This window comes from Aythya fuligula, chromosome 4 (assembly GCF_009819795.1).
Source record: "Aythya fuligula isolate bAytFul2 chromosome 4, bAytFul2.pri, whole genome shotgun sequence".
In the NCBI taxonomy this organism is placed as follows: domain Eukaryota; kingdom Metazoa; phylum Chordata; class Aves; order Anseriformes; family Anatidae; genus Aythya; species Aythya fuligula.
The window spans coordinates 15,465,159-15,479,126 of NC_045562.1; the positions used below are offsets into that span (position 1 = coordinate 15,465,159).

At 42.0% G+C, this 13,968-nt stretch overlaps 1 protein-coding gene across 2 annotated transcripts; it reads right to left on the reverse strand.

Annotated features, from left to right (window-relative positions):
- Positions 1–912: 912 nt before the first annotated feature.
- Positions 913–13,452, reverse strand: NUP54 (nucleoporin 54). Of its 2 annotated transcripts, XM_032187284.1 has the most exons (13): positions 13,364–13,452; positions 12,091–12,252; positions 9,718–9,801; positions 9,449–9,583; positions 8,538–8,767; positions 6,271–6,458; positions 5,503–5,699; positions 4,299–4,353; positions 3,635–3,728; positions 2,995–3,102; positions 2,485–2,604; positions 1,997–2,107; positions 913–1,678 (listed from the first exon to the last, which is right to left on the reverse strand). In XM_032187284.1, exons 1-13 carry the CDS (start codon positions 13,413–13,415, stop codon positions 1,550–1,552), a joined length of 1,665 nt encoding a protein of 554 aa, XP_032043175.1. In that variant the 5' UTR covers positions 13,416–13,452; the 3' UTR covers positions 913–1,549. The 2 variants fall into 2 exon arrangements, with proteins under 2 accessions (XP_032043175.1, XP_032043174.1); XM_032187283.1 differs by lacking the exon at positions 12,091–12,252.
- Between the last annotated feature and the right edge of the window lie 516 nt (positions 13,453–13,968).

The window sequence follows — 13,968 nt, forward strand, 5'->3', positions numbered from 1 at the left end:
ACCAACAGCTGTGCTCTGTTTTGGGAAGGTAAAAGTACAATAGATAAAATGCACTTCAGTTACACCACATTTAACGAAGAGCTCCGTTCCAAGTAGAAATCCTTGCTCCAAGGGAGCTACAATTTAATTTCTTTTGTCAATGCATGTGATGAAATCTTAAAGATCTATTCCAGTTTAGTAAAATGGAATTAAAGGCATTTCTTGGGGGCCGTGTTTTAACCAAATAGCAACTGCTACTGCAGTCTTCCTTTTATGAAACATTTCTTCTCAGTTGGCTGGTCCTGGGCCTTCTCAGCTGTGCTAGCACCACTGCTATTTCTGTGATGATACCCCTCTCCCCTGTTGCTCCTTTGCTTCATTAAGTTTGCAGCTACTACATATGTTCAGTTTATTTTTCAAAGTGTTGCTCAACTATCTTGAGCATGCAAAAGAGTCTCTCACATGGGGGGGGAGGGGTCTTAAGTAATCTGCTGAAGCTATCATTTTTGTCAAGGGTCATAGGAATGGACAAGGTAGCTCCCAGCTGCAGTGATTCTGTTGCAGGCTCAAGATTAGTTTACATTCAAAGCACGATACAAATGCAGCATAAAAAGCATGGGGGAATTTTTAAATGAAGTGTTTGCAAAGAAAAAAACATCCTCTCTCATATCTACAGCATTGTCATTCTAGCTGTTTCTCCAGTGCACGCAGATCTAAGGGATGTGACACTGTTTTAGTTTGGGGACTGAGGCTACTCAGGAGCTCTGTGGCAGCTGGCTGGGTAGCCTGTTATGTGCAGTGCCTAGAGGAAAGTGAAGTGCATTAACCTGGACTTGTTGGCAGCTTCACGGCTTTACTGACAGAGCTGAAAAGGAGCCAACACCATGCACAAGTTATTACAAAGTCAGACTGAATTTATTACTCTCCAGAAATTAAAAAAAAAAAAAAAAGGAAGACATCATCTACACATCTTGTTGTTAGTTGAGGGACAGAAAAGCTTCTCAGAATTCACATATGTAAACAGTCCAAAGGAAAGACAGACACTGGAGAAGTCAAATTCCTGCAGATTGCCCCAGAAAACTACCAGTATTGTGAAGACCAACAATAGTTACAGCAGCATACATATCTGTAATGATTTAGATTAGCTGTTTACATAATGCTGTTACTTGTTTTGACAAAACCATGGAAGCAGGCTAAGCTTTCCACAAACCAAGTCACAAGTAGAACAATGCCCTCACCACTGTATTTTCTAAGACAATAATGTTGTAAAAAAAAAAAAAAAAAAAAGGAAAAATGTACAATAGTACATATAGTTTTATAGTAGAACAGTATCTGAACAGATTCAGTTTTCCTTCTTCTATTAAAGCATATACAGCTTTATAAAATATAAACCTTCCAAAGGTCAAGTTCAAAAGCTTAGAAGAGGCTTTGCTAATTCTAATGATAACAGAAGACATACCATTACTCCTAGAAGATACACATTTTATTTTACCTCGCCAGTTTTAGCCTTGGAAGGTGAACCATGAACTTGAATAATATGTTCCGTGCGAGCCCAGCAGCGAGTGACCCGTCAACTGAAGACTCCTCCTCTGATGGGAATGGTCTCGTTCAGCCCATGTTCTATTAGTTTGATGTCCTCCAGGTCATCCTTTATAATGCTAATTAAGTGACTAAGGCCTTCCTGCTGCTGCTTCAGATGCTGCAGGTATTTTCAAAAAACAACATGAGTGTACTTTAACTTCATAGATTTTAAGTAACATTTCTCAAAGCAGTCACGGCTGGTGGCCTTGGCAAATTGAAAAGTCCAGCTTTCTTGGTAAAAAGAAGAAGTAGCATTTTCTGCACTAATACATAACTGCATACCATAACTGTATATAAACTTGAGGCACCATCACTGAGAACTGTAAAAAGGACTACCCTCAAACAAAAGCCATATAAAATTCTCAATACATCTCCCAAATTAGTGCCCAGCACACTTATATGACCAAGTTGTGACAGTCTACTGGGTAGTACTTACTTGCTTGATTTCCCTTAAGAGGTCTGCATCTATGTAATAGCGCTCTTCAGCCCTCACTGCTCCAAAGTGGTTTTGCATCCTGATTTGGGACATAAGCTCATTCAGTCTGCCCTGGGAAGAGAGAGGAGAAGAGAGAGGTTTAAATTAAACAACTTATTTACATCTGTCAGAGCTCCAGCACACATCACTCCGAATCACCAAGGCAGGAAGAATTACTGATTATGCTAGTTTTGGCTCAATTTTTTTTTTTTTTTCTTGTGGAAGGCATGCAAGGAGCAAGCAACACTAATACTTTTAACTCAAAAATACTTAGACCTATCAGACATGCAGCAGAAAACATGACGCTGCAACCTAGTAACACTGCTGGACTTCTCTTCTGAAAGCTTTCCACAAGAAATACATACACGTGCTTTGGAAAATTTACATTGTTTTGTGAGGAGAAAAAATGGGTTGTTCAAGTACTGAGCCAAGTTCTATTAACTACTCACCTTGAACTGTGTAGGTGCATTAAGTTCACACTGAATAGTATCTAACTGTACACGAAGCTGCTCTTCATCTGCTTGAATGGCATAACCACTTTTCCTTTGGATCTCCTGCTTTATTAACACCTGCAAAAGAAGCCTTTGAGGTTCATTAGAGAAGACTTCGCTCCTCTCTTTCTCCACCAGCCCAGTCAAATCTCTTTTTGCCCTTCCTCTGAAAACTGTTTCATAAGATTTGTTCTGTCATTCATTCTGCTGCTCTGAGTCTCCAGGGCAGTCCCACATCTTCTGGGTAAGTGAGAAAGTCTCCAAAGCAGAGAGACATGCGTTTGAAGCTTTCCCTGACAGCCCTGCATTTTAATTCAATGAATACCTTTAGATGAAGTCAGAATTTCATTTTCAACACTAGCTGTGCACACAACTGCAGAGGTCATACTGGGGATTCCATCCCCTTTCAGTTTGATTTCTGGCACCAGCCTGCACATCAGAATGAGTTACTTTGAATATCCGTGTTACCTGTAAGGTTCTGTGAGATAGCGCCATCAGTTTCCTTTTGTACTGTGCAATTTTTGCCATAGTGGTTGTCTGGTTTTTCTGTAGCTCACTGATATCTTCTGATATTATCTGCAGATGACATGAATAAGTTGGAAGTCATTAAAGTGTCTAATAACAAAGCACATTTGTTCTCATTTGAAACCATGAGTTTCAAAAGAGTACTCAGTCCAGCAACCTAAGGTCGTTGCAAAAGATGATTTCAAAAAACCTTTTTGCTGGACCTTTACAGTTTTGGTCACTGTTTATTTTTATATGCAGGTGGGACTTCCAGAAGGCATAATCTGTGCCCAAATTAGAGTCCATGTCAATGCAACTTAATACAGCTGTTTGATTTAGCCTGTAACAACATACTAAACTTGAGCCTAAAAAAAAACAAAACAAAACAAAAAAAAACACAACAAACAAAACCAAAACAAAACACACTAGTCAGATTTTGGGCCAAAATATATTAATTAATATATTAAGGAATTAGAAGAAAAAAAGAGACACAGCCCCATGCACATGGCTCCACCACCAGTTTTGAGCACACAGAAGAGAGGCTCATATAATAACGCCTCCTTCATCAGCAGCAAGCAATCACAATAAAGATGAGAAACCTTACATCTAATCGAGTTTGATGCTGTTTGGTCATCTGATCTTGGACCTTCAATCTTCTCAACAGTTCTTTGAAACCCACCATTGGTACAGGAATAAGCCTACAAAAATAGAAATATTTCTTACAAAATGTTTTTTTTGTATGAGACATGTAGCACTGATTAATAATTACAAATATAATCTAATGGTAATCTAAGTGATCTTGGCTTTTGACAAATCAAGATATGTTTTGGTAAGTTCTAGAATCCTCTCTATTCCTAATAACCTTCTCCTTTTTCAGAAGGAAATCAGCTTAAGCTGCCTGTAACCACTGGAAGGCATAAGAGTACAATTTCAGCTTCAGGGATAAAGAGGAAAAAAAAAAACATAGTGATTGCAAAAAAAAAAAAAAGAAAAAAGTCACAATAGCTAGGCCATAAAATAGAGAGCACTGCAAATCCAAGTAACACAAGTTAGGCTCTTCATCCTGACTTCTCTTAAGCACCTAAATGGGTAAAGGGATTAGGGAGGTATGTCTAGTTAACCTTATTGCTTTATATTATACCAGCACTGGACAAAGTTATTCTCTACTGAGTTTCTTACCCGTTACCTGAAGGTTACTACTAAATATTCTGCTTTTCTCCCCTCTTTCCAACTGTTTTTGTAACAGTAGGACAAACTATTACACTTACTTGTCAGGATCTGGATTATCAACTTTGGCTTGTTCCCATATAATAGGATCAACACCTTAAAAAGAAAAAAAAAAAAAAGTATGGACAAATCTGAATAGATAATACATCTTGCAGCTGCAGCAGGAAAAACACCAGGAAATACAGAAGCCACATAAACTGTGCTTAATGACTGTTGTACAAGTATAAGGTTAATTAAACAAGGGTTGTTCTTAAAATCTCAGTCCTGGGCTATGACAAAAAGCCCAGTCCAGATGGCAGTCGTGACTTGTATTGGTTTGAAATGGCAGGGAAGGAACAACCAACAGATTATCAAATCAGACAATCCATGCTTAAAGAAAAAAAATTCCTTATTGCTTCCACTGTATGCTAGACTTCGTCTATCGTTCCCCTTCAAGTTGCTTATTGTATGCAACAAATAAAATCAGTAATTAAGCAATCTAAGGACCAAACCAGTTTCCAAGGTGATCGCAGTAGGAATTATCATGGCTCCTAGCAGGACACGTCTGAGGATTTCAACTGTTTACAGAACAGTTGTGTATTTTGCCATGAACCACTTCATCATGTAAACACATTAAAAGCAATCTAATTGTACTAACTAGTAATTCAACATCATGATTATTACATTCTCCAAACCTCACTGCAAACCACATCAGCGTATAAAACGCACATCTAGGAAAAATGCACATGCTGGAGAAAAAAAAGCAATACATATAAGGAGGTCTTTCTGACCAGAGACAGACATGGCCAGCACAGACAGCAAACACGGCACGAACAGCAAACTAGAACCAAGCTGTTTACTTGCTACCTGTAACCACGTAATGTATGGATACAGGCTAACAGATCCTCCCCCCAAAAAAACTAGGAAGCAGATAAAGGACGTGATTATTCTGTGATTCTGATATGTAGCTTTTTTTTTCTCCATCACACAAATACAAGTGATTGATGATAGCCAAATCACACAGTCCACTGCTGTGGATAAATTACTGATACTTACTGATAAATCAAGTTTTTGCACAACTATCTTAATAGATTATGTTGTGCTTCAGTGGGCAAACTGGCTGTAATTAAAAACATGTCATCGCATCAGAATGCCTTGGAACCACCTGCAGTTTCCAGTGGACCAACACCTGCATTTTTCCTAGAGAACTTACAAACCACCCAGCAGAGCCCCAGTCGTGCCCCCTCACAGCCCCAGACCACATACCAGCTGGAGGATTCTGAAGGAGCTGTTTGACTTGGGCCGGGGAAAGCTCTGTTCTGGCCATGGAGAGACTGACTCCCAGCTGCTGCAGGGACGATTTTATGTTGGCTTGTTCAAAGTGGGCATACAGGGTTGTTGCTGGAACTCTCCTCGAGGTGCCGTTGGGTGAACGCTCAACAACGTAAATGATCACTTCTGTCCTGAGCAAGACAAACGTGTACTGTGAGACAAAGCAGCAGTGTGCAGAGACTAACGCAATGAAGAACAAATCTAAATCAAAGTTACTGCTTCTCCCAGCTGACTGAACTTACTTTAGTTGAGATATAAAGTTAGGCTACAAAAGCACAGTGCCCCCTGGTTTTAACAACCATACTAGGTACTGATACTAGTACTGCATTAGGAATAACCTAAAAGCTTCGGTCTTTTTTAAAAAAATTAATAAACTGCAGTAAAGTAACAAGTAGAAATGTCAGCGTCATCTCCAATTTTTGCTGCTAAACAGGGTCTGGAGAAGCCTGTTTCCCAAACAGAGCTGAGGTCTTCAGCTGTGCACTCCACCAAAAACAGTAACATATACAGGAAAGATATTGGTCTTAATGCCTTAAGAAAAAACAAGAAGAAACGAGAGACGTTCAACTCCAGATGAACAGATTTACAATCAAGTTGAGTGGAAGATGTATCCACCACCATTTACTGAGCAGACTAGGTGCCAACCCTTTTTATAACATGCAACCCTGAAGAAAAAAGCAAAATTGTGTCAAGTTCACATACTGGTCATCTGGCATCGTTTTAACACCTTCTATGTTGACAGTGAGGGTCTGGTTTCCTCCCAGAATTTTGTGCAGTGATTCTACGAGCTGCTGCTGCTGGCTTCGAATATCTGTTTCTTTTCTATTAAAGACCAAGACAACAAGGCCATCTTCGTCTTTGTTGTTGGGCATTAAACTGTAACCCACAGCCTGAAGAAGAGCAAACAAAAAGACAGGGATACATTGCTCAGCAAAAAGCGTATCTATGTGGCATGAAGGGGGGGACTAAACCAAGATAAACCCCTCAACTTTTGAGCAGCTGGTTCAAAATATCTCACAACATATTTAGAGATGCAGAAACATAAAATCAATCCCACTTTAAAAACTACACTCACAGGGCCACCAGTAGAGTAGCTTTTGAAACAATTCTGAATTTTCACAATAGTTCTTAAAAGTCCATTCCCCATCTTCAAACAATCAGAACTATGGATGAGCAGATGGCAACTTTGCCAAATATTTGTGGTATTTCAGAGCTGCTATCAATAAAAATATTTTAAAAACTTAAAACTTTTTCTAAGTTGCAAAAGGAACCATGGAACCAGAATCCAATACAGAAAGATTGCTAGAGACTTGCTGAAGGGTTTTACAATATTAAATTTTCAAGTACCTCAATAAAAATCAGTTACTGACATAACCCAATTGAAAGATAAGCCAACCACAAATCTATCTGGATTTCTTCATATTTCTAATCCTGTATATATAGACAGTGTGCCCATGAGTACAAGACAAAACACTGACATGAAATATTTTTACTAGCGAAGACATATCAAGTAAGGTTCCTGCAATTTGGGACAGCCAATTTTCCTCACAGTAAGTGTGATGTTTGTACAATTGCTTATAAAACTTAATGTTGTCTTTATCCTTGCTGTGATAAAGCTGTAGTATAGGTTAGATGTTTTCATCCAGCATCATGATCCAGTCTGGGAACACTTTCTGCTATCTGTGCTAAGCAGCAGTGTATTTTCTGAATTGCAAAACAAAACAAAACAAACAAACAAAAAAAACAGCCACCAAACCTCTGTTGGCTCCAAAATTAACTCCGCATCTTGTATGAAATATTTAAGCTGATTACTCATTATAAGCAAAAACAGAATGAGCAGTTTTCACCTCATCTTGCCCACATGAAAGGAAAAGTAGGGAGGCACCACCATGCCCAGCCTGACCTGAATCCTCAAGTCTAAAACTCAGCAAGGAAGTCAGCAGGTGCGAGATTTGCAGAGGATGAAGACGTACGTGTTCTTTGTTAACATGGTAAGCAAGAGCTGGTACTGCTGACAATGCCATATAGAGAATAGAGCCAGCTTTAGCACTTGCAAGGATAAAGGTAGAAGAAATCTTTGAAAAATCAATATATTTCCAATGGCCAGCTTCACAAAGAGTTTTTCTAAAGTATGCGAACCAATGAAGAAAGACTGTGAAGTTCCTATTCCACATACTGAAAGTTTCTCTAAGGTATGAAGGATTATTTCAGGTAGTTTCTGTGCACTGACCTTAATGCTCTCAAAGAAGAGGCAAATTGCACAGTCACAAAATGTTTCATGATGCACATATATGCACCCATTAACTAGTATCTCAGCAATACACAGATTTCTAGTATCCATATGTTAGAGCGCGGCAGACGGAACACATGCAGCCGACTCAATATGAGTGGTAAAGCATAGTTCATCTTTATTGCCCGAACAGCCTAACTTTTATAGTGAACTTAACAGGGGCGGACAGTGTTTCACACAAGATTATTGGTCAAAATCACTCAGACAAACAACTACAAGAAAACAACCCCACCTGCAAGAAAACAACCCCCTTGTGATTAGCAGTCACGTAGACCTTGTCCTTGAAGCCAGCTGCTGGTAACAATATTTTTCTGAATTCCTCAATTGGGCGATGTGGGAGCTTCTCATAGTTACCCTGGTAGCTTGGTTTGCCCAGCTACAGCAGGCCATGAGATTTTCTAAGGCCTACTCCTGGTTGCTTAAAGCAAGCTCAGATCGAACAATTGTTCCACGGACTCATGTCCACGCCCTTTGTGCCAATTCCTAACATCTATACACCTTCAAAGCTTCTACTAATATTTATCAAATTGTTTACATTACCCGGAAAAATAAAGTTTCAGATTTGATTTTGTTACTATTGAGAGTAATTTAACATTCACGAGACATTTAAGACACACAACTAGCAAAGAGAGTAGCTGCCTCAGAACTGTGTGTGTGTGTGCAGGTAATGAATTCATACCTTAAATCTGCAAAATGGGTTTTCCTGGGTGAACTCCACTGGAGCAATGTTATTGTTGAAGTACCCTTTGCCTGTTCCCCAGAAGGCCTGTAGCTGGTTCCATTTTGCCAAAATGGCATCTCTCTCATCTCCTAAGAGCGTCGGCGCTGAGAGGGCACTGGCTGTATTGATGAGCTGGTTTGATTGGGCAGGCGTCTGAGTAGGCTGGCTGAACAAGCCGCTTCCCAGTGCTACATCAGATGAAGTAAAAAATTAACTCCTTTACCAACAAACAGACTTGCTTGCTAATGCATACCATCTGCATATCATTATTATCTCTTCTTCACTCATTTTAGAAGCAAAATAAATGCAAAGAATAAATAAATATCAGGTAACACTTTTTGAAAGCGTCTCTTTACATCCGATCTTTATCAGCAAAAGAAGTCCTTGAAGGCTGAGTTGAAGAAAAGAATTACTCTTTTTTGCTTAAATGGGACATCTATATTCACTCATGACATGATCTGGTACCTCAATATCCTAATGTCAATCTTGGTTATAATAAATTAAGTGGACTCGGAGCCTGTAGTTGTTCATGATCCAACGTACGGTTAAACTAAATTGAACGCCGTTTCCCTCCTGTTTCTAACAAGGTTATGGCTGCCAACAACGATTCTGTAACTGCTAAACCAAAGTGTCAAATACTGTCACTCAAGGGTAAAGTTCGGAAACTTGCTCGAGATCTTATTTAAAAAAAAGGCAAGGGCTGCAAATGTAGGCATTCCAAAAAACAAATTTCTGACATGTCTCCATCCAGCCAAAGACTGTAACAGGCTCCTTCTGTGACGTACTTCAGTCCCATCACTCAAGCACCAGTGTCAGTCTTACCCTGTCCTCAGCAGCCGAAGCATAAGCCAAGAGAAAGCCATACTTACTGGTCTGTTGCTGCTGGGTACCGAAGCCTCCAAAGCCTAACCCAGTTCCCAACCCAGTACCCAAGCCAGTTCCAGTTCCCGTGCCAAAACTAGTACCAAATCCAAAGCCTTTGTTCTGGGTAGCACCAAAGAGTCCTGGGAAAACAAAGAATTGTTGAGAATAATAGGAGAAAAGTACCTGTGAACTGCAAAACATTGTGAAGGAACATTTAGAATAAAACATTATGCTTTATTCTGAAGTAAATGCTTTGAGATTTGTGCTCTCTTACCGCCAGTGCCTGTATTGGTGGGAGCAGAAAAACTAAATGCTGGTGCTGCAGTGGTGGTGGTTGTCCCGAATCCTCCAAATGCACCTAACAAACAAAGTTTGCAAATAAGGCAGGCTGCGTGCTGTGAAAGGGAACTGTGCATAATGTGACAATGAACCGCACACTTCAAGGGGTGTTATGGGATGTTGACAGATGCATGTGTTATGTTACAAGCACGTGGTTCACACTGACCATGGGTACCGAGTTCATTGTCCAAGGAAATGGGGGAGAAAACATGAACCAGAAAGCCAATACATTTATGGTGTGTCAGAACGCAAATAAAAAAGCAGCAGGTAACAAATGCTCTGTTCCTTCACCAGGATGTGCTTTCCTTGGTGACAGACACAACTTGCAGTAGTATTTCTTACACTGACTGAAGTATTCCTAAGAATTAATGTTGTTGCTACGTGTTTAAAAAGTGATCTAATGTTTTATGAGCTTCGTCGACATTTCTAAAGTCTTAAAAGCAAAACCAGAAAAGAGTCAACTCAAGTCTGCGGCTAGGGGGCACAAATGCTATGCCTACATGTGAGTACTGTCACAGCAATTCTTTCTTTCTATATGGTCTTTTCCCCAAGGCTAGTTTCCCCATAATCTGACAGCCTCCCCATCAGACTTCTTTTTGAGGTTCAACCATTATCCAGAAGAAAACAGATGCAAAAGCCATCCACCTCACACAGATTTTCAGGAAAACCAGGTGCTGGCTAGCAGATGGAAACCCCAAGTGAGAGCCTGAGCTCCCCCATGCCAGATAAAGCTCCCCCCAGATATCTTCCCATTTGTCTTCATGGCAGAGGTGTGCCAGAAGCCACTGCACCACCTCTTTTGGATCCTAATGCACCATCTGATTCAAGGCGCAGCCTGTGGACATCTGATCTGACTAGCCCTAGAATACCAAATCTCCGTGTCTGAGGCAGCTTTTGTGTGTTCAAAATGAAGAAGGAAAGCCTAGTATATAGGTTGTGTCAAAAAAATGCTGCCACTGCTCATTCATGTTATCACCTTAAAAAAAAAACAAACACCCACCCACAAATTGTCTTGGTAAACCTACTGCACTTACTGTCCTGTATATATATGAAATAAAAAGCTTAAACAAAAGCTGTCACGCAACCACATTCTATTTTCATTCACCAAACATCTTAATGCAACTGGATGTAAGAGAAGTTCCCAGTAACATTCAAGTTTCAGTCCTACCAGTGGGTGAGCAACCCTAGCAGGAGTACCATCAATACCATCAGATGGCACAGCTTTTAGGTAGACTGGTATTTACAGCAATTTAACATCCTTTCTTAAAAAAAAAAAAAAAAAAAAAAGAGATCTAAAATTGCATCTACTAAACAAATTGTGTATTAGAGTTCAAATTCAGCTACAGAAATACAATCCAATAGCATTCATACTAAAAAAAAAAAAAAAAAAAAAAAAAGAAAAGAAAAGATCCCTTGAGCACACAAAACAGGTAAGATTACTCTAACACAGGGAGCAATGATGCTGTGGAATGAATAGAATTCCTATACGAGCAGCGGCAATGAGACCCCATGTGCTAATTCTGTGAGAAAAAGCATGAGATATCCATGTAGTACACTTTTTTCTTTTTCTTTTTAAATGTGATGGAGATTACCTTGAAATTTATCATCTGATCACCCAGAATTGATAGATCTACATGGGGCCAGGAAGGGTGTTCTTAACCAGCACCCCATGCACACATCTCGCCAGGACCCTCGCAGAGAATCTTTTGAGGACAGCCTGGGGTGCGCGCCATGTCAAGGTGCAAAACGGCGTTTTGGAAAAAGAGGTTAACAGCAAGGGCTGTTTGTCTTTTTGTGCTGATCGTATAAAATTTGTTTCTCCACAGAAACTACTGAGGTACAGCGCATTCATGATAACCAACGGAAGGCCAATGAGACAGGGAGGATGAAAAACATGACTGCAGTAGTCCAAGAATCTCAAGTCAGGGAGCTTGGTGTTAGGACCAACTCTGTGATTGCTCGTGGTTGCCTGGGTTAAAAGGAGAATTAACATTTCTGTTCTGCTAGGTAATTGAGGCTTGATTTTAGACTGGGTAAGACTGGCAGGGTACCACAATCCAGTGGTCCAGAGACTGAGCATTTGGTACATGGCTGTTTTTCCTCAACAGCTATGTCTGAATAATTTAACAGGTAATAAAACCCCCTACAAGTCTATGGCTCTCCAACCTGTACCACCTTCAGGGCTTTTATCTCCAGTCTTCACTGGATATGAAATAAGATTAATACTAAATACGGATTCTCAGGAATGTAATTCTTGGACCCCTGCTATTAACATTGATTACAGAACAAGTATTTATGTTTTATCTACCTGCACTTGCCAGACTGTTACCAAAATTGAATGGTGGAGTTGAGGTAGTGGAAACACCAAAATTCCCAATATTAAAATTCACTGCAGGATTAGCAGTTAATCCGAAACCCCCAAAATTAAACCCACTGGCAGTGGAGTTTGTAGTTTCAAGCCCACCAAATCCTGGCAAGCGTGAAGCAGAAAAAGAGCAAGGTAGCATTAGTTCTAAGTAAAAGGTAGGTTCAGGAAGTAAAAGCTGAAATATTTTACCATCCCCAGAGACAAAACAGGCATAGTTAGAGCAAGAGGAAGATATTAACTAGCATTAAGCATTGTTTACCGAACACAAACAGGACAGTTAAAAGCATTCTGTTTAACCCACTCTATCACTACTGCAATGGGATTACTTTTCAGCTATTCTGCAAAGCAAGCAGCTCACGCTTTTCCCAACCTTCAATAGATCTATATGTGAAAATAACCAAGCAATCTGAGATTCCCATTACGAGCAATTTTACCCAAGACTGCCCGATAGAGCTGCATCTGCGCGAGCGTGGCTGAGGAGCACCACGCACTGCTAAGGTACCCCTTCACTGCAGTAGCAAGCCCAACAATAAGTATTGCGGGATTTTTCACCTTGTATTTGCAAATACGCTCTACGCTCGCTGGTGTTTCCTGATTAAGGTTTTTAGTGCTCGGAAAAAGAGGATGGTAGAGCGGCTCTGATCGCCTAGGAGCTGGGATCCCCAGCTTGCAGTGCTCGGGGGGCATGCCAGGCCTGAGCCCAAGCAGCGTGAGGCGATTTTTCTCAGGATAAAACCTCAAGGTGTGCTTATGAAGCAGCACGAGGCGATTTTTCCCCTTAAGATGTTCTTACGAAACACGAGGTCCGTCCCTGCAGCCCAGCGGGCGCCCAAACCTGTGCTGACCGCCGGGAAGGAGCCCAGACCCCGCCAGCCCGCAGGACCAGGACCCGCTAAGCACGTTTCATCCCCCCACAGGCCGGCAGCGAGGCGGGGAGCCCGCGGACAATTTTTCTCCCCTCAGGATTTTTAACCCGGGGCCGCTCCGAGGGCGGCTCCGGGCGGCCCCTCAGCGGCCGCCTCACGGAGGGGCGCGACCGTTGGCGGGCTGCGCGCGTTTGGGGGAGGTTAGCGGGGGCCGGGAAGGGAGAAGGGAGAAGGGAAAGGAGCCAGCGGCCGCCTTCCCTCGCTCGCTCGCTCGCTCGCTCGCTCGCTCACTCACTCACTCGCTCGCTCGCTCGCTCACTCACTCACTCACTCGCTCACTCACTCACCCGTGGGGTTGGCGGCCCCGGTGCCCGCCGCCGCCCCGAAGTTGAAAGCCATGAGGGGAAGAGGCGTGTGGGTGCTGCCGGGGAGAACAGGCGGTGCTTCCGGCACCCCCCCCCCCCGCAGGCTTTCTGCGTGGTACCGCCCGGCGGAGCCCCGCCCGCTCTGCCCGCGCTCGGGCTGTACCACTGTGGGGGGCGGGGGGGAGGACGGGGTGTGAGGGGGGGGCAGCTCTTGGAGGCTGAAGGGAAACTCCTAGGGGTTGGGCTTTCCCTCGGAGCTAAAATCCTCCGGGTTTTCCCTAAATATCGTGTTCTCTTTCCCTAAATGCCATGTTCTTTCCAGCCATTGGCCAGGGAAGGAGGGGAATACCACAGCAACGTGGAGGTGACTAACTCCGGGAACATGGCTGGCGTGTGGCAGGAGCGACTTCGGAGTGAAAACCGAGCAAAGAAAGTTCCCGAAGTGTTTTCACTGAGTGCTGCCTTCCAGGCTGGCCACACAAATAACAACATTTGAGGCAGGGGCGCTGAGAAGAGGAGACAGTTTCTGTTTACGATGTGAAATTGCTCCCGAAATGTCTCCAGAAAGCGGCAATGAGTCTCCCCTT